This window comes from Pleurodeles waltl, chromosome 9, assembly GCF_031143425.1.
Source record: "Pleurodeles waltl isolate 20211129_DDA chromosome 9, aPleWal1.hap1.20221129, whole genome shotgun sequence".
In the NCBI taxonomy this organism is placed as follows: domain Eukaryota; kingdom Metazoa; phylum Chordata; class Amphibia; order Caudata; family Salamandridae; genus Pleurodeles; species Pleurodeles waltl.
The window spans coordinates 1,151,549,485-1,151,569,505 of NC_090448.1; the positions used below are offsets into that span (position 1 = coordinate 1,151,549,485).

At 45.1% G+C, this 20,021-nt stretch overlaps 1 protein-coding gene across 9 annotated transcripts in view; it reads right to left on the bottom strand.

Annotated features, from left to right (window-relative positions):
* RYR3 (ryanodine receptor 3) overlaps nt 1-20,021 on the bottom strand; it is a 1,450,647-nt gene that overhangs the window by 831,879 nt on the left and 598,747 nt on the right. For all 9 annotated transcript variants that reach the window (XM_069208992.1, XM_069208994.1, XM_069208991.1 and 6 more), the window contains 2 exons: nt 7,847-8,047; nt 6,714-6,816 (listed from right to left, as the gene is read on the bottom strand). In XM_069208992.1, coding sequence (XP_069065093.1) covers nt 6,714-6,816; nt 7,847-8,047 — 304 coding nt within the window. The remainder of the gene's footprint in view (nt 1-6,713; nt 6,817-7,846; nt 8,048-20,021) is intronic.

Consider the following 20,021-nt stretch of genomic DNA (forward strand, 5'->3'; position numbering starts at 1 on the left):
CCCTTGAGGCCAGGGAAGATTTTTTTTTTTTTAAAGAGGGTGGGGGTATGGCTATGCCCTCACCCCAAATAAATGGGGACAAAGTTGTTCTGCCCACCGGTGGGTAGGTGGAGCAATTACCCCAGATCCACTCCTCGGAAGGGGCAGAAAGCCCATTAGATGCCAGGGAATTTAAAAAAAAAAAAAAAAACTGTGGGGTGGTGGCTACCAATCAGTGTGGCATGGTTATGCCTCCCACCCCAACTAACGGGGGTAACAGTCTTCCAGCTCTCCCCCCGCACACTAAAACATCTTATCACACAGCAAGCAAGAGTACATTTGATTATTTTGGGTTTTGGTTTTACCTTTGGGCCATGAGAGCTTGTCTCGTCCCACTTGGCATGTTGAGGGCTGCACTTTTAGGACTTTGGGATGCTGCCATGTAGAAAAATCCATGAGACCTAGGCGCATCTGAAAACTAAACATCTGTGTGAGTCCAGGGTGGTGTGCTTCACATGCATCCCATACCATTTTCTTACCCACAATGCCCTGCAAACCCTTCAACTTTGCTTGAAATCACACATTTTTCCCACATTATATTGACGGAACCTTGCAGAATCTGCAGGAATCCACAAAATTCCTACCACTCAGCACTGTCGCATCTATACCGATAGAAAGTCTACCCCACTTGTCAGCCTAAAAATGTGTTTTTTTTTTCCAAACTGCCCGTTTGGACCCGCTTTGGTTCCCCCTCATTTTTTACATGTTTTCGGCTCTTCCCTGTCACAGGCACTTGGCCCACCTACACAAGTGAGGTATCATTTTTATCAGGAGACTGAGGGAAACGTTGGGTGGTAGGAAATTTGTCCAGGTGCAGTGATCCCACACAGAAATGTGGGAATATGTGATTTTTTTTTAGCTAATATTTGAGGTTTGCTGAGGTAATGGGTAAGAAAACACAGGGGATCCACGCAAGTTACACCTCCCTTGACTCCCTCAGGTGTCTAGTTTTCAGAAATGTTTGGGTTTGGTAGGTTTCCTTAGATGGCTGCTGAGCCCAGGACCAAAAACGCAGGCGCCCACACCCCCTGCAAAAACAGGTACTTTTGTATTTGATATTTTTGATGTGTCCACATAGTGTTTTGGGACATTTCCTGTTGCAGGCACTTGGTCTACCCACCCAAGTGAGGTACCATTTTTATCGGGAGACCTGGGGGAACGCTGGGTAGATGGAAGTTTGTGGCTCTCCTCAGATTCCAGAACTTTGCAGCACTGAAATATGAGGAAAAAGGGTTTTTCTTGCCAAATTTTGAGGTTTGCTAAGGATTCTGGGTAACAGAACTGGTGAGATCGCCACAAGTTACCCCATCCTGGGTTTCCCTAGGTGTTTAGTTTTAAAAAATGCACAGGTTTGGTAGGTTTTCCTAGGTGCCGGCTGAGCTAGAGGCCAAAATGCACAGCTAGGCACTTTGCAAAAAAAACAGGTCTGTTTTCTTCGGGAAAATGTGATGTGTCCACGTTGTGTTTTGGGGCAGTTCCTGTCACCGGCACTAGGCCTACCCAAACGACTGAGGTACCATTTTTATCGGGAGACTTAGAGGAATTCTGGCTGGAAGGAAATTTGTGGCTCCTCTCAGATTCCAGATCTTTCTGTTACCGAAATGTGAGAAAAAAAGTGTTTTATTTACCTAATGTTGAGGTTTGCAAAGGATTCTGGGTAACAGAACCTGGTGAGAGCCCCACAAGTCACCCCATCTTAGGCTCCCCCAGGTGTCTAATTTTTAAAAAAGCACAGGTTTGGTGGGTTTCCCTAGGTGCCGGCTGAGGTACAGGCCAAAATCCACAGCTAGGCACTTTGCAAAAAACAGGTCTGTTTTCTTTGGGAAAATGTGATGTGTCCTTGTTGTGTTTTGGGGCATTTCCTGTCGCAGGCACTAAGCCTACCCACACAAGTGAGGTACCATTTTTATTGGGAGACTTGGGGGAACACAGAATAGAAGAACAAGTGTTATTACCCCTTGTCTTTCTCTACATTTTTTCCTTCCAAATGTAAGACAGTATGTAAAAAAAGACATCTATTTGAGAAATGCCCTGGAATTCACATGCTAGTATGGGGACCCCGGAATTCAGAGATGTGCAAATAACCACTGCTTCTCAACACCTTATCTTGTGCCCATTTTGGAAATACAAAGGTTTCCTTGATACCTAATTTTCACTCTTTATATTTCACCAAATGAATTGCTGTAAACCCGGCATACAATGAAAACCCATTGCAAGGTGCAGCTCATTTATTGGCTCTGGGTACCTAGGGTTCTTGATGAACCTACAAGCCCTATATATCCTCGCAACTAGAAGAGTACAGCAGACGTGATGGTATATTGCTTTTGATCTGACATCGCAGGAAAAAGTTACAGAGTAAAACATGGAGAAAAATGACTGTTTTTTCACCTCAATTTCAATATTTGTTTATTTCAGCTGTTATTTTCTGTAGGAAAACCTTGTAGGGCCTACACAAATGACCCCTTGCTCAATTTAGAATTTTCTTTACTTTTCATCAATGTTTCGCTGTTTGGGATCCAGCATTGGTTTCACACCCATTTGTGTATAAGAGTTGTAAGGTGGGGAATAAAGGTATATTCTCTTGAGTCGGGATGTTGTAGTCTCCAGGTGTCCTTATATCATATTTGGAGCAAATTTTCTTTAAGATTTTATGCGATTTGGGTGGGCAATATTTATATGTGGATCGTCGGTCAAGTGTCATGTCAACTGGAAGATTGAAGTCTCTGCCTACAATGAGGAGGAGATCATTAGTGGGTAAACAATCAATATTGTCTGACAACTTGTTCCAGAAGTTAGTATTGTCATTGTTTGGTCCCCATTCATTCACTACATGTATACGAGAGTCTCCCTTACACAATGTGACTATAATTCATCTGCCTTCTTCATCGTAAAAGCAAGATTCAAATGTAACATTAGCGCATTAGGAGATTGTAATAACCCCATTTTTCTTGTGAATTGCAGACGAGCACAGAACTACAGTAATCCAGTTATTCCTGATTGTGGCCGCCTCAGTATCAGTAATTTTTGTCTCTTGGAGGAGAATGAGGTCTCCTTTGGATTTGTATAGATAATTCATGATTTTGCGTCATTTTATAGGGTGATTTAGGTCTTTCACTTTCAGGGAGACAATATTGAGATTGTCTATGACATTTTGGTTAGTCGCGTCTGTGGAGGGAGTGGCGCAGGTATGCGGCAACATGTGTTAAGATATGAGGTGACTGGTGTGAACAAAGTATATTGCCCCCAGTTGGTGAGCATAAGCGCTCAAAGCAATGTATGGTTGGTCAATAAGTTGGGTTGTGTAATGTGGTATGTAGGTTCCAGACGGATTTGGTTGCAGGATCTCACCCTGCGCTTTTATAGGATTGACCAGCAGTATGTAAAGGAAGTTATACACATTTGTTACTCTTGTATGAGGAATAATGTAGGATGAACAGGGATAGGAAGTTGAGTGAGGATCTGTTATGTTAAACATGTTTATCAAACTTAACCATTGTAAAATTATATATATAAAGCAAAAGAAGAGAATGAAAGCCCCCTCACCTCACCCCCATTGTCCCACCCCTCATCCCTGTAAACTTGACATGGAGGAGGCGACGAAGAAGAGAGAATCATCTCTCAGTAGGGAGCTGGAAATATTAACATAGAAAATCTATACCCCTTTTTTTAAACAAATCTCAGAACGAAGAGTAACGTAATTGAACATGTCATTTAAACAGTATAAACATTGACATTCTTTAGTAGGCTATGAAAGGGTACTACTTGTGAGGTGGATCTAGCCCGTTAAGGGTTTAGACAGTAACTCTTAGCAACATCAAAATTACAGTTATTGAGCAAAGATGTGCATTCAAAGGCAAAGTATATACTCCTATTAGAGGTTTGTCATTGTAGCAACAGATGACTGGGCAGTGGATTTGCGATGATGACGGGTGTCATAAGAGGAAATAGTGTTGGTCTCAGCTGGGGTCCAGATGGGTCAAATTTTCCTTTCGTTTGAGAAGGATCTAGAAAAGTCCATACCATGGTCTGACATCTTGTCCAGAAAAGTATTTAAATCTTTGGGCTCATCAAAATTGTTATATTTTCCTTTCACCGTGATTTTGAATGTTGCCGGTCCTGCATGGGCTTTAGGTTGCAAGTCAAGGTTTGGAAACTCTGTTTACTTTTTTGTGCTTCCTTTGTGGAAGTGCATAATGAACCATGTTACAGCAGAGCTCATCTCAACAACTCCTTCACACATTATATGCAATAGAAATCTGAGCTGTTGTGGACCTTAAAGGCAGTAGGAGAGCTTAGGACTTCCACCTCATTGGCTTAAGTTTGGGTTGTTTCAAACAAGGTGGATGTGCTACTAAGTAAACACAGTTGTTGAGGTCTAATTTAATACTCTATGGCTACTTAAATTGACCAGAGATTCCTAGTATGATGAAGGGGAAAGATTCAAGCATGTGAATACATGAAAAATCCAATGCTGAAGAAATATTGTGGACAATTCCATCACTTAAGTAGAATTTAGGAAAGACTATTGCTTAACAATGGTTGGCGTTCTCGTCACTCATATTCTTACTTCTTTATCAATGAGCTTTCCTTCATTCCTGTGGTACACAGCCTCTTTTACATCCTTTTCAATAGACAACTTGCACCCTTCTACAGCTCACAGTAAAGAAACTACTTCTTCTTTTAGCACTCGATTGGATTCAATTAACTATGTTTTCCTATTCTCTCCCCTATGTCCTGATTTTCCCCTCAATTCCCTGCCACCGTGTGTGCCTTTTAGCAACACATACTGTAGTATAGGCAAAAATCATGGTCAAAACCAACAGGTCTGCATTGGCAGCTAAAAGGCTAGACCTACAGGTTTTGACAGTGTTTATTTCTTAGTCTTCCCATTTCATTTTTCACTTCATAAAAAAGTGACACAAATGTTCTGCAGTGCTGTCCGTCCCAAACCTGCCTGAGACACCACCCATTAGCTGATGCATTCAGTTTGGTGGGCTCAGAAATGGTGGGCTATGCTTGCACGTCTTTCGGCATTCCATCCCTGCTGTGTCTTTCCATTTACAGCTGCTAACTACATCCCAGAATGGGCACGTCCCAGTGGTCCAGCCCACCACTGGCTTCCGAGCCCCCATCTCCAATCAGTACAAATGCTACATCACCAGGCGCTCTAGGTACTCTACATAGAGGGTTGCAGTTGGCTCCCTGAGGTATAACATGACATAGCTCTACACCACATTGAACAGCCGTGAATGTTCACTCAGATGCTGTGACAGTGTATGTGACCTGTGTGACTAGTCACACTGGACCAGTCAGTTACAAGATTCGATGTGTCACTGCCGTCTCTCGTTATAACATACACATTTCTTTCCTTGCTCTTGCTATCGCTATCACAACTCTGCCTGCACATTTTCCCTGGTCTAGTTGCATGAAGCTATGCCATTCAATCTTTGCACAGTATTGAAAGACAAAATAATGAACGCCTTACCTTTGCAGAAATTCTAAATCAGTCTAGTTCTTCAGCTAATGCAATCATTTTAGTTCGCACCACATCGCAATCTGGTACTTGCAGCAAAATCTAGACTTAAAGTACCCGGAATGGTAAGTGAATTGGATCACACTACAGCACTGCAAAAATGGTTGTCTATCAAACACTTTTGACTGTGTTCCAAGTGCAATGACTTATCAGAGTGCATTTCACTTCTGACCTTTATTCAAGGTGATGTTTTGTCTCCTTGGTGGCTGATGAATGAGCACAATCTTGGCATAAATGTGGAGATCTGATTTATTGAAGTGGTGGGATGCAATGTTTGTACTGGTATTTATTACAGTGCTGTGCATTTTTAGCTGGAGATCAATGCTGTATGGCGGACACAGGAACAATGGCATAAAAAGACTGTAGAATCTATTGTTTACTAAATCACTGCCTGCACCACAAAGTCTCACGTATTGACAAGGTCCATTATGCCTTATTTGTATTGTCAATAGGCTATTCGGCTAATATGCAACCTCGCCTCCCAGTTTCCTCTTTTAAGCAAGGAAATCTCAAATTTTAAGAGAATCGATAGTGATATGATTGGGTTGTTTCTGCAACCACTGGCAAATTTCAAAAAGTCTCTATTTTGTTAACTTACCAACGTTGGGAGGTATGTAAAACATTGTCCATGGTCACCTGTTTTAGAAGTACAGCAGCTAAATTCCTCATTATCCCCCTAATGCTGTAATAGTGGATCATACTTTTAGATTTGCATGAGGTTTTCTACCAATACACTGAGAAATTCTAGGCACAAGAGAACAAGGTGGTGGCAGGGCTGGGATGGAAACCAAAATCAAACTTGGCAAAAATGTTCAAATTAGACCTACAATGCAGAAGACTGTGACTAGGATGGGGTCATGTGGCATGGTTGGGTTGTAATAGTCTATCCTGCTTAGAAAGCCTCCACCTATCCTACAGACAACTAAGAAATGCAAGAGTAGAAGAATGGTCTGTCCAGCCATGGGCAGTGGGCATTGCAAAGACAGGCAATTAACTCTAAACCTGGCCTAGAAAGGCACTTCCAGGATTTACTGAAGGACTTCGTTTACCCTCGACTGAAGCATCTTTACAATGCCTTTAAAGCAGCCTTCCTAGGCCATTGGCTGTTAGCACACGTTCCACCGTTCCATAAATGACTCACCGCAATGCATAAGTAGGTCTTCATGAAACTCATACAGCTCCTCCCGAATTTCATTTGGGCATGGGCAGTCGTCTTGCAGTTGGAAGTTCAGCAACATGTTTATCTGTGCAACGGGTTAAAGACAGGGATTGTTGTCAATTCATAAAAAAATCACAAGTGATAATCATGTTGCCCCTTATGATCATCATGGAGGTCCCATACTTTTAAAGGACATTGCCACCTCATAAGTTGTTTTTAGCAGCACAATATGGGTCCTGGAAACTTGAGCCTTTCCTGAAAAAAACACATTATAACTAGAGATGTGCGAAGTTTTTCACAACCACAATGAAGTTCTACTGAAAGGTTCGCAATGTTTTTATACTTCACCACATTTAAATGAAAAAGTACCTTCTGGTACGATTCATTTTGCAAAAAATAAAAATACATGCAATCTGCATACATTTGCTATTGCGCACAGAAAAACTCTGCAATAGGTGCAGATTAAAGTTGTGCATAACGCTTCCATCTTTGTAGGGCATTTTCTGGGTCAAAATCATCTCGCAATGTTGATAAACTTAACTTGATACGAGCAGGCAAAGACAAACTGAAATTGAGAAGCATAGAAAACTTCAAGGGTTAAAGTTGAGAGATTTGCATTAGATATATAACTGTGCACACTCTAATCCTCACCACATGCTGCAATGAAAGGAGCCAGCTCTTCTCCCTGTAATTCAAATCTCATATGAATATTCAAAGAATAATAAGAGACTCATCCCTCCTTCTAATCATGCCTACCTCCTCTTTTAGGTAGTGAACTGAACATGGGGCAGTTAGAGAAAGATCCACTACTCCTGTTCCACAAATAAAGAGTGAGCTGCTGATATTTTCCAGTAGGTCAGGACACTTATCACAGTGTTGCCCCAAAGTCACAATCTTCTAAACTGGCCCTGAATTCTGATCCCTCAGAACCCTTGTCAGACTCCAGAGTGCTGCAGTAATTATCACACTCCCCCAGTTTTCCCCTGGTGGATTTCAGCACATCCAACCTGAAGAAATGTACCAAATGAAACATATGTGGCATATTTTAAAACATGAGGAATTTAGTCCCAGTTGATCTACCTTGTTTTCCTCATGGCTAACAGTACGTTCCTCACCTGTTCCTGCGGAGGAGAGCGGAATTCCCGTGTCTTCTTGGCTGTCATGGCTGCGGACATGTTTAGAGCCAGCATCAGCTCATTGTAGCGGAACTTCTGGTTGTACTGCAGCTTTGACACAAAGGTATCTGAGAACGACACAATGGCTTCCACTCGGTGCTTCAGTTCGCAGTCGCAGAAGTAGTTGAGCAGCTCGCACATCTAGAATAGTGAAGTCATAGATCAGGCAGTCACCTCCAAAAACAATAGCTTCAAAATCCAAACTGCTCATTTTTTTGTAACAGAAGGTCCATGTAGCTAGATCTATGCCTGGGAGTCAGCTAGTGGCAATAAATTACTACCATTTAGACCAGGGTACTCCAACCCTTCTGCACCAGTGAAAATCATTGTGAGCCACCAAAGGCTTAACAACTTGGGCGTTATTACCAGACACCCCCATGCCCATCTTCCTTGACGTTAAGCCTAATGTCCATATAGCCAGATACAATGGTTTGAACAAAATACTTTGTCTAGGGGCACTATGGCAGGGCTGTCATGTGTGTCAGTGAGAGCATGGTCTTTGGGGATGTATGAATTTGAGTGCATATAAATGATAGATGTGTTTGGGTAACTAGACCCTGAGTCGTATGTACTTGTGGCACAGGACATACCTTTCACCACATGTGGCACTATTACATGTACAACACAAACATGCAACTTTTTTTTTAAATGAGAGAAATTTAAAGTGCAAAAATGTTCATAATGTGGAACATTTTTCTGCACTTTACAAATGACTGTTTTTCAGTTATAAATATGGCACAGTGTTCTGCGGGCCACTGGCAGCAGGAGGCCTTCTGTTTGTAAATGCAACACTTTGAAAAACAAATTGAGAAAATTAGAATGAAAAGTTAACTTGATTATAAGGTAACTTTTCATTTTAATTTTCTCCAATTTAAAAACATTGAGAAACATCATTTTGTTCTTATATCCAATACTGAGTTGGCAAGGACTTTTATTTAAGAGGTTACTACACTATTGCATCAATTCTTCACCTCTGTGCCCCAAGTCATAAATTTGACTTCAGCACTGATCCTTATCAAGCACTGCTATCTGCAGCCTGATGATAGCAATGTAAAATCAACACTGCCTTCCCTTAACTTTAAAAGGAACAGCATTTGCAATGCAATGGGTCTCGCATTTGCTTGAGTTAGAGCTATTGGCGTTGTAAATTCCTAACTGGATCTCTAAGCAGACACTCAAAGGATGAAAGCTGAATCAGTGTGAAAGAAAATGTCAAGTTTGACAGTCGATCTTTTGCCAACCACACTAGCCAGTGCAGATGAGATGTTTTTCTTTTTTTAAAGTGATCTGAATACTTTGTAGCATAGAGGGAACCTAAAGTTATTTCTATTTTTGACCAACATGCACCAAGTGCTTACCGTTGGCATGCTGCTAATACTGCCAATACGGATAAGTTACTTACCTGTAAATCCTAGTTCTCTTCCAGGGGTATCCTCATCAAAGTCATAAACATTGAATATTCCCGCCCTTGTGCGGGGACCCCAGAGCATATATAAAATACACATATATTATCATGTGTAAAAACAGCAATGCAGTCTATAATCATAAACAGGCTAAAAATGCTTTATTTCTATGAAGTTTTTTTTTTTTTCATATTATGAAATCACAATCGCGAATAAATATCTACCCAAACCCCTAAAACTGGGCTTAGGGATGTAAGCAGCAGTAAACACTAGAGAAGAAGAGAAAAAAACTACATTGAAAAACCAATGGAGCATTCTTAGCCAATAGGCTGCATGCAGGTTAACACAGGAGAATCATAAAAACTTTGGCACCGTGCCTTTAAGACCCTGAGCATCTCCAGTATCCCACCATGCCTCAGGGGTGAAGGAAAGGTGACAGTTGGTTCACAGTTAGGTCTGTTCTTTTTTACGGTGACAATCTGTGTAACTGATTCAAAATACAGTCTGTCCTGCACTTCTAGGAGACGTGCGTCCGGGGAGGAGGGTGGGTTGTTTATGACTTTGATGAGGATACCCCTGGAAGAGAACTAGGATTTACAGGTAAGTAACTTATCCTTCTCTTCCAGGGGATCCTCATCAATAGTCATAAACATTGAATAGATTAGCAAGCCCATCCCTAAACTCTGCGGACTGTCCAATAGAAGTGCAGGAATAGATACGTATTATGCAAATAAATTTCTCAGAGAGGCCTGCCCCACTTGGGCATCCGCTCTTGCATCTGAGTCTAAACAGTAATGTCTAGTAAACGTATGCACAGACTTCCATGTAGCAGCCTTACAAATCTCAGATATTGGAACATTGTTAAGGAGGGCAGCAGTAGCCGCTTTTCCCCTTGTGGAATGCGCTTTAGGCCTAGCTAGTAATTGTTTATTAGCCAGCTGGTAAGTATTAACAATACAAGAAACTATCCATCTTGATATCATTCGTTTAGATGCTGCCTCTCCTGTCCTCAAATGACCATAATTAACAAACAAGCGGTTAGAATGTCTAATCGATTTTGTCTTATCCAGATAAAATTTCAGCACTCTTTTCAAGTCTAAGGAGTGCAATGCTTTCTCTGCCGGAGTCTCCGGATTGGGAAAGAAAGTCGGTAAAGATATAGTCTGATTGATATGGAATTCTGACACCACCTTCGGAAGGAAAGATGGGTGAGTTCGCAGAACCACTCTATTGTCATGAAAAACCGTGTACGGTTCTTTGGAAGACAAAGCCTGGATTTCGCTGACCCTCCTCGCTGAAGTAATGGCCACTAAAAAAGCCGTCTTCCACGTAAGGTGTTGTAAAGAGGCCTTATGTATAGGTTCAAAAGGAGGGCCCATAAGTTTTGACAATACTATGTTCAGTTCCCATGGAGGAGAAGGTCTCCGAATGGGCGGAAAAACTTTTTTCAAACCTTCTAAGAAATCCTTGACTACAGGTTTCGTAAAGAAGGATTCCTGAGAAGGTGACTTGCGATAGGCTGTAATGGCAGACAAATGTACCTTAATAGATGATACCTGCAGACCGGACTTTGCCAGATGAAGCAAATAGGACGGTATGACATCCTCCTGAGCCTGTATGGGATTCTGACCTTGTTGACAGCACCATATGTAGAATGTCTTCCACTTAAAAGCGTAAGAACGCCGCGTGGAAGGTCGTTTGGACTCTTTCAAGATGTTCATGCACTCCTGTGAGAGCCCTAGGTGCCCATACTGCAGGAATTCAGGAGCCATGCTGTTAAGCTCAGAGAGGGTAGGTTGGGATGTAGAATCCTGCCCTCCATTCTGCTCAGAAGATCCGGTCTGCACGGCAGCCTCCTGTGAGGTTTTTCCGATAGGTTGAGGAGATCTGTGTACCAGAATTGACGGGGCCATTGTGGCGCTATGAGAATCATTCTGGTTCTGGATCTGTAAAGTTTGTTGATCACTGCCGGTATGAGGGGAATCGGCGGAAAGGCGTAGAGAAATATCCCTGACCAGTCGATCAACAGGGCATTCCCTCGAGATCCCGGACGGTAGAACCTGGATGCGAAGTCTGGGCATTTCTTGTTTACTTCGTCTGCGAAGAGATCCAGTTGAGGCCGACCCCATTGAGCGAAGATGTATTCGACGACTTCGCCGTGTAGGACCCAATCGTGTGCGTCCTCTAGGTGTCTGCTCAGGAAATCTGCTTCCACGTTTTGTTGACCTGGCAGGTGAACCGCTGTAAGTGACATTCCTCTGGCCAGGAGCCAATGCCATATCGTTTGGGACTCTCGAGATAGGGGTAGGGATCTCGTTCCCCCGTTTGTTCAAATAATACATTGTGGTTGTATTGTCCGTTTGTATTAGGAGAGTTTTCCCCTGAATTAGTGGTATGAAAGACTTGAGAGCCAGATGGATCGCTCTGAGTTCTAGCAGATTGATGTGGTACTGCTTTTCCTTGTCTGACCACAGGCCCTGAGCTTGAAGGGGACCCAGATGAGCCCCCCATCCCTGAAGAGACGCATCCGTTACCAGAGTGTCGGATGGAACTACCTGGTGAAAGGGAGCACCTACTGACAGGTGAGGTCTGTGCATCCACCATTTCAATGACTGAAGTGCTACTGCCGGTAGTCGCACTCTGTCCTCCCAGCGACCTGTCCTTTGGCTCCAGTTGCTCTCCAATGCCTCTTGGAGGGGCCTCATGTGGAGTCTGGCATTTGGGACAATAAAAATGCATGATGCCATGGAGCCCAGCAGCGATGACACCTGACGTGCCGTAGGTGCGTTGGCTTTCAACAGGTCCTGACACTTCCTGTCTATTGAGGATAGTCGTTCCTCCGAAGGATACACTCTTAGGAGTTCTGTGTTTATTATAGCTCCCAGGTAGTGAAGGTTCTGTGTTGGAATCAAGGTTGACTTTTGGTAATTGACCTGAAGACCTAGAGACTCGCAAACTCTGAGCACAATGTCCCGATGGCTTCTCGCCTGCTCCGGAGAAGAAGCCTTCAGTAACCAGTCGTCTAGGTATGGGTAGATGAATATCTTTTGTTTTCGAAGATGCGCCGCTACCACTGCCATACATTTCGAGAAGACGCGTGTGGCAGATTTCAGGCCAAATGGTAGAACTCTGAACTGATAATGCTGTAACGCTACTTGGAAGCGCAGGAATTTCCGATGTTTGGGAGCTATTGGGATGTGAAAATATGCATCCTGCAGGTCGATGGAGCACATCCAGTCTCCCTGATGTAGCTGAGGGAAAATCTGGTGAAGCGCTAGCCTCCTGAACTTCTGTTTCCTTATGTATTTGTTCAGCATCCGTAGGTCCAGAATTGGTCTGAAAACGCCCTCTCGACCCTTCTTCGCCACCAGAAAGTAACGGGAGTAAACCCCCTTTCCTCTGTGCGCAGGTGGAACCTTTTCTATGGCATTCTTTTGTAAGAGGGCGAGAGCCTCTTTGCGCAGCAGGCTGAGATGAGATGGATTGCATTTGGTTGGTGGCAAGTGTGGTGGAGGCTGTTTGAAAAGAAGAGAGTAGCCATTTTCGACAATATTGAGCACCCATTTGTCTCTTGTGATAGAGTGCCACTCGTGAAGATAACCTGTAATACTTCCCCCCACCGGAGTGGTGTACAGTGTCGAGGGAAGCGAGATCTCATTGTTTGGCCGGCGCTTTCGGAGTGGACTGCTGAGGTCTACTTGACCCTCGCTCCCTTGTGTTCCTTCGCTGAAAAAGAGGGCGTCCCTGCCGTTGCTGTGACCTTTGGGACCAGTGAGGTGTTTGAACCCTCTGCTGGAAAGGGCGCCTGTCATAAGGCCTATACCTCCGCCTGAAATCTTTCTTCCTTTCCAGGCCCACTGCCCTCATGGTATCCACCTCGGTCTTCAGGCGGGCCATTTCCTCATCTGCATGGGCACCAAACAGCGAGTTCCCGGCGAATGGGAGATTCAGGATGCGTTGTTGCGCTTCCTGCTTTAAACCAGTGAGTCTCAGCCAGGAAGACCTCCTTGCACAGATTCCATGTGCGTACCCATGTGCAGCTAAATCCGCCCCATCTGCCGCCGCGCTGATAACCTGGTTGGATACCAGGCATCCCTCTTGCAGGATCTCTTGAAAATCTTGTCTGTCCTCTCTGGGCAATTTCTCTGTGAATCTATTGAGAGAGTCCCACAGAGAACGATCATACCTGCCCAGGAGTGCAGAAGCACTGGAGACTTTCATTGCCGAAGCCGCCGTACCGCACATCTTTCTCCCCAGAGAGTCTAGATGCCTGCTCTCTTTATCCGGGGGGACTGTGGATGATGATGCCACCGAGTGGGTCTTTCGGGCTGCGGCTAATATTACCGAGTCCGGTGGCGGATCCTTCCTGAGGAACAAAGGGTCCTGTTCGGGAGCCTTGTATTTTTTTAGAATCCTAGCCGGGGCAGATTTGAGTGTGGCTGGGGCCAGAAAAGTGTCCATGGTTGGCTGCAACAAACCAGGCACTAGAGGCAGCAGCTTTTTTGACGCTGATCTCTGTTGCAGAGTCTCAAAGATGACTGACGAGGAGGTAGATGGCTCTTGAACCTCTATGTTTAATTTCTGCGCTCCTCTTAACAGCACCTCGTTAAACGTGGTAATGTCATCCACCGGTGAGACCCAAGCAGGTGGAGAATCTGTTAGGGTGGGGGAGTAACGCCCGACAGATGATCCTGACGACGACCAAGAGGGTGATCTTCTTCGTGAACGAGACCTGGATCGTCGTTGAGAACGAGACCTGCTGCGAGACGCTGTAGCAGAGCGCCCAGGCCTCGCGGTCGGTTGACGAGGAGCAGAACGAGCCCGTCCTGCCCTTGTTGTCGGTGATGGCGTTCTTGGCAGGGAGGCAGTAGGCGAGTACATTCGCGAATACTGCGAATCCGGGGAGGCCGCTGGTCTGTTAAGGCTCTCTAGCCATCTTGGAGATAGATTGATGGGCGAAACATGCCCAGATGATGCCGCTCTTGAATGAGATGAGTCGCTCGGTATGGAGACCACTGGAGATGGTGCGGCCTTGTCTGCCGTGGGGCGATGTTCTACTCCCTGCAGGACAGGTAAAACCTGTGTCGACGTCGAAGGGCGCCCCACCGGTTGCTCTTGCCTCGACGTTGAGTGTCTCGACGTAGAGTGTCTCGACGTCGAACGGCGATCTTTGGACCTCGACCTGCTCGCCGTCGTGTGCCTCGACGTGGATCGGTGGGAGGCCGACGGCGGATGTCTCTCATGCCGTCGTGGCGATTTCGACGTCGTGTCTCTTGACGTCGGGGGGCGCACAGCCTTTGGCGGCGACCGGGCACGCCGGCGATGGCTCGACGTCGATCGGAGGGCTGCCGTCGACGGAGACCTGCCCCTGCGATGGTGTTCCCTCGACTCAGTCTCCTTCGACGTCGGGTGTGTCGCCGTCGACGGCGATCTATGCCGGTGAGACGGTGGTAGCGACGATGTCGACGGGGAACAAACAGGTACTTTCCTACCTGCTGACGTCGACCTAGCCATTCTCTCCTGAGAATGGCCTGCTGGTTGTCTGGGAAGTGAAGAGGACGATGTTTTCTGCCTCTCATGAAGCCCATGTAGCCTGATCTTTTCTCTGTCCTTCAGAGTCCTCTTTGACATATTCTTGCAGTGCTTACAAGTGTCAGGGCAGTGACTCTGAGGCAGGCACACAATACACAGAGAGTGTGGGTCTGACTGGGCCTTCTTCTTCCCACAAGAAGGGCATTTGACAAAAAGCGAAGGCATTTTTCTGTCAGGAAAAAACTGCCAAGCTCAGACAAAGATGTTATCTGTCGAATTAAAAAGAAAAAAACAATTTTTTAAAGGATTTTTCTGAGAAAAACTCAGAAAAACTGAGAGCTCAATGCTCCAGGATCCTCTCAGAAGAAGCCGGGAAAAAGAACTGACCTAACTGTGAACCAACTGTCACCTTTCCTTCACCCCTGAGGCATGGTGGGATACTGGAGGTGCTCAGGGTCTTAAAGGCACGGTGCCAAAGTTTTTATGATTCTCCTGTGTTAACCTGCATGCAGCCTATTGGCTAAGAATGCTCCATTGGTTTTTCAATGTAGTTTTTTTCTCTTTTTCTTTAGTGTTTACTGCTGCTTACTTCGCTAAGCCCAGTTTTAGGGGTTTGGGTAGATATTTATTCTCTATTGTGATTTCATAATATGAAGGAAAAAAAAAAAAAATCATAAAAATAAAGCATTTTTAGCCTGTTTATGATTATAGACTGCATTGCTGATTTTACACATGATAATATATGTGTATTTTATATATGCTCCGGGGTCCCCGCACAAGGGCGGGAATATTCAATGTTTATGACTATTGATGAGAATCCCCTGGAAGAGAATAGAAGTTACATGCATTAGAAATGCGTTGGTTTGATGCCCTTGCTACAACGTTACATGGGGTGGTCCTTAACCGGCCTCTAAGTTTTGGGCACCCTGGGGGTCTGCGGAGCACCCTAAATGTACACAATGCGATTAAATCAAATAAGCCAGGGTTAAAGAGAAGCACAGCCGCAAATTACATTCAGATCTAAAAAGCTACTCTGGTAGCTGCATGCACCAGTGGTTATAAAAAGACTTGGTCTGACGCACGAGGGCATGTGCTTCAATGGGTGGTGTCAGTTCTGGCATGTGCTCAGTAAGGGACATAATCCATGCAAGCTATAACAAGTGTAGCACGCCAGCTTCTTAATGGGTAACCTTTTTGGACGCAACGGCCACCAGTGTGGCATGCTAACTGGCATCAAGCATTACCTCCTCCTGAAAGGATGTGAGAATCTGCTGATCCGCAGGAATAAAGCTCAGTACATGTAGGAAAGTAGCCTCTTTTTAGCATGGTTATCCACACTTTTTGCCAGTTTGTCAGTGTGTTTGACTGTGTTCACTGGGATCCTGCTAACCAGGACCCCAGTGATTATGCTCTCTCCCTTACAGTCGTGGACTTCTGTGCCTGTGATCTGGATTTGACCAGCCAATCGTCCAGATACGGGAAGACTTGATGGTTCTGTCTCCTGAGGAAAGCTGCCACTGGAGCCAAGCACTTGGTGAAGATCCTGGGAGCCGATTTCAGGCCGAAGAGCAAGACTTTGAACTGGAAATGGTCTCCGGCTACTGCAAATCTGAGATATCTTATTTGGGATGAATAGGGATATGGAAGTATGCGTCCTGCAAATCGAGGGTGGCCATGAAAACCCCAAATTTAGAAGGGACAGAATGTCTGATTGGGTGATCATACAGAATTATTGTTTTTGAGATAAGTGTTGAGATCCCTGAGGTCTAAAATTGGACGCCAACTTTTTTGTTTCTTTTGGACTAAGAAGAATCGTGAGTAGTAACCCTTTCTATAGCTCCATTGAGAAGCATGGACTTGACCTCCTGCTTGAGCAGATGCAAGTGTTTCACCTTTCGAGAAAGGGGAGGCTTTGTAGGAGGGTAGTGCAAGGACTCTAGGGTGTTGCCAAACTGTATGAGATTTAGGACCCATCGGTCTGATGTTATCTTCTGCCAATTGTGGAAGTAGAGGGAAATCCTTCCCCTTAGTCTTGAATGCAAGTGAAGGTTCGTAGCCGGAGACAATAGCAAGTCATTGTCTACGGCCTGTATCTTTTGGTTGTCTTCCAGCCTTTCCTCTCTGGGAAACTCTCGAATAAGTCACCTGATGAGGCATCCTTTGTTGGAATTGAGGACGAAAGGATTGGGATGTTGCAGAGACAGGAGGATACCTATACTGCTGCAAACCTGGTCTATACGATGAGTAGCCACGGCCTCGAGCTCTTTGGAAAGGCTGCCTTTTAAACTGCAGGGTGCCCAGGGACCTGGCCATGTCAGTGTCAGTCTTGATTGACTGAAGCGCATCATCAATGTGCTTCCCAAAAACGGCTTCACCATCAAAAGGGAGGTCAAAGATCTTGTTTTGGACCTCTGACCTTCTGAGAACAGAAGAACCTACCTTCTGACGGAAAGCTGTGGTGGCGATGTCCATAGCGCAGTCTATGATTTCTGCAGAAGACCTCTCCCCTTCCTGCAACACTTTCTTGGCTTCTAATTCAGAGTCTTCAGGCAGTTGATCCAAATAGGGCACAATGTCAGCCCATATCTGTCTATCGTATCTGCCTAAGATAGCCAGAGAGTTAGAAACTCTTATAATAAGCGAAGCCATTAATGAAAAGCTTTTCCCTATACTGTTTAATCTCCTGCCCTCTTTGTCAGATGGGGAGGAGAGATTGGTGCTGAAGGGTTCCTTGATCTGTGTTGTGCCACCTGTGCAATAACTGAGTTGGGTCTGGGATAGCCAGTGAGGCAGGCTGGAGAGTCTTCAGACGCCTTATACTTTTTGTCAAGGCGACGTAGAACCGGGGTGACCGTGGCCGGGTTCTTCATAACTTTAAGGCCCTCATTCCATATATAGTCCACAGTTGGCATAGATCTAACACTCTTCTGAAAATGCTCCTTAAAATCATACAAAAAGCAGTCCATCTGCTTTGTGGGCATGGGCAACTCAAATCTTTTAGCAGCTCTTTCAAGCAGATTGTGGAAACTGCTGATGTCACCCGGAGCGGAATCTACAGGAACCGGAGAGGGAGAAGGCGGAGTAGGAATTTGATAGTCATCCCATTCTGTTATTGCGTCCGGTAATTCTCCCTCCTCTCTGTCATCATCATCCTCAGACGAGGACAAATCCTGCGTAGGGATGGAAATCGGTGTCTGTGGCGGTACATGGGATGGTTGGATTCCTGGATGGACAGGAGTAGAAGGTATAGAGGGCGCAACAGGCTGCTGAACTTCCAAGCCAGCTGGTGGAAACCACCTTCTGCAGTTGTCTAACATAAGCTGTAGATCAGCTATAAGTGATCTTGGCAAAGAAATCATCTGCTCCTGATAAGGCTACTGGTGCGCTTGTGGGTAGTAAGAGTGCGTATCACGCTGGGTGTCTTCTTCTAGATCCTGGCACTTGATGTGTAGTTCTGATGGGCTATGAGCAACCCCGAATGGTCCCTCATCGTCTGAGTCCTCTTGTTCCAGCAGATGCGTAGGTACCAAGGCTGAAACTCTACTTGGAGATGTTACCAACAGTGAAAGGAAAGAAGATTTCTTTTGTGCTTTAACCCTCGTCGACGACATCGTCGACGGCAACACGGATGACATCGTCGATGGGGATGTAGCCTGTACACTCATCGGTATCACCAACGGCATAGTCGAAGGCATCAACGACAGGAGCGCCAACGGAGTCGTCGACGGAGACATCGATGGAGAAATTCTCGTCGACGAGGAAAACAGCGATGGCAGAGTCAATGTCCACGGTCTCACAGGCGGCAGCATCGACGGAGAGGCGATGGGCGAGGCAACCATGAACGCCGACGAGGATGTCGTCGACACGATCGTCAATGAAGAGGACAACGACGTAGAGATTGTAGAAGTTGTAGCAGTCAACGACGATGCTGTGCAGACACCTTTAGGCACAGCCGTCGACGGTGCTCTCGTCGACGGTGTCGTCATCGTAGATTTTCCGGGTGGCATCTTAAAAACATGTTTCACCACAGGAGGTGGTGTTGGAGGCTCAGAAAATGCTCTTTTGATGCGCTCTGAGGAGACAGATCTTTCTTTTGAGTGACTGTTTGAAGAAACAGAACTCCTGTGAGGAGAACTGGATGGACTTCCAGGTTCTGAGGACACCCTTTTGGATTTCTTGTGAGCCTTTTTAGGAAGATCTTCTGAGTGAGGTTGAGGAGATCTGCCTCTTTTCTGTAGCTTTCTGGAGGAAGTTGTAGATTCCTCACTGTCAGAGCCAGACACTGGATTAGATCTGGACTTCAACTTCTGGAGCCAAAGTAGTAACCTACCCTCCCTGTCTTTGAGGGTTTTATTAGAAAAGGTCCTGCAAACCTTGCAGTCTTTGGCCACATGGTCAGGGTAGAGACAGTAAATACAGTCTCTGTGTGGGTCCTCAGAGTGAAGCCTCGTCTTCCCACAGGTCTTACAGGCTCTGAAAAGATTTTTCTTCTCTTTATCTGACATGGTGAATTATTTCCAAAATAGAGTTTCCTTTAGTAAAGTAAGAAGAAGACACCTTACTTGCTGTAGGAAATCCTTTTTCTGAAGAAAAATAGCAAAAATGAAATTTTCTGAAGTGTTGACTAAGCAGAGCTCAATGGAGACTCCCTAGCACGACATGCGGTAGAAAATCTGAGGGAAGGGAGCTCCTCTCAGGAGGGTTCTAGAGAGAGAGGAAGCCTGATTGGCTGGGCCTTACTTTGGACCTTTTACTCCTGATGATGAGGATGGGCTACTAAAGTGAAGGACTTTTTTCATTGCAGTAGCCTGTATGTATAGCTGTTTTGATGTACCGGGGGCTCCCATCTCGATGACTGGGAAGGATTCAAGCATGTGAATCTATGAAAGTTCCAATACTGGAGTAAGGCAGGCTTCTAGTGTGGCTTCTTCAGATTCACCCAGAGTCCCGATAACCACCATCCGGGATAAAGCGGGTGTCTTCCTTAATAATCAGGATACACTAAATACCGCTTTCGATCTTATTACCCCACAGTCTACACAGCCTCACCAATGGTGGACCCTACAATGATAACTTCCTTTCTAGATGAGTTGACTCTCCCACAAATACAAGCCTCTCAGCAGGAGGAATTGGAGGCTCCTCTCACAAAGACCGAAATTACCGATGTGATTAGGCAGATG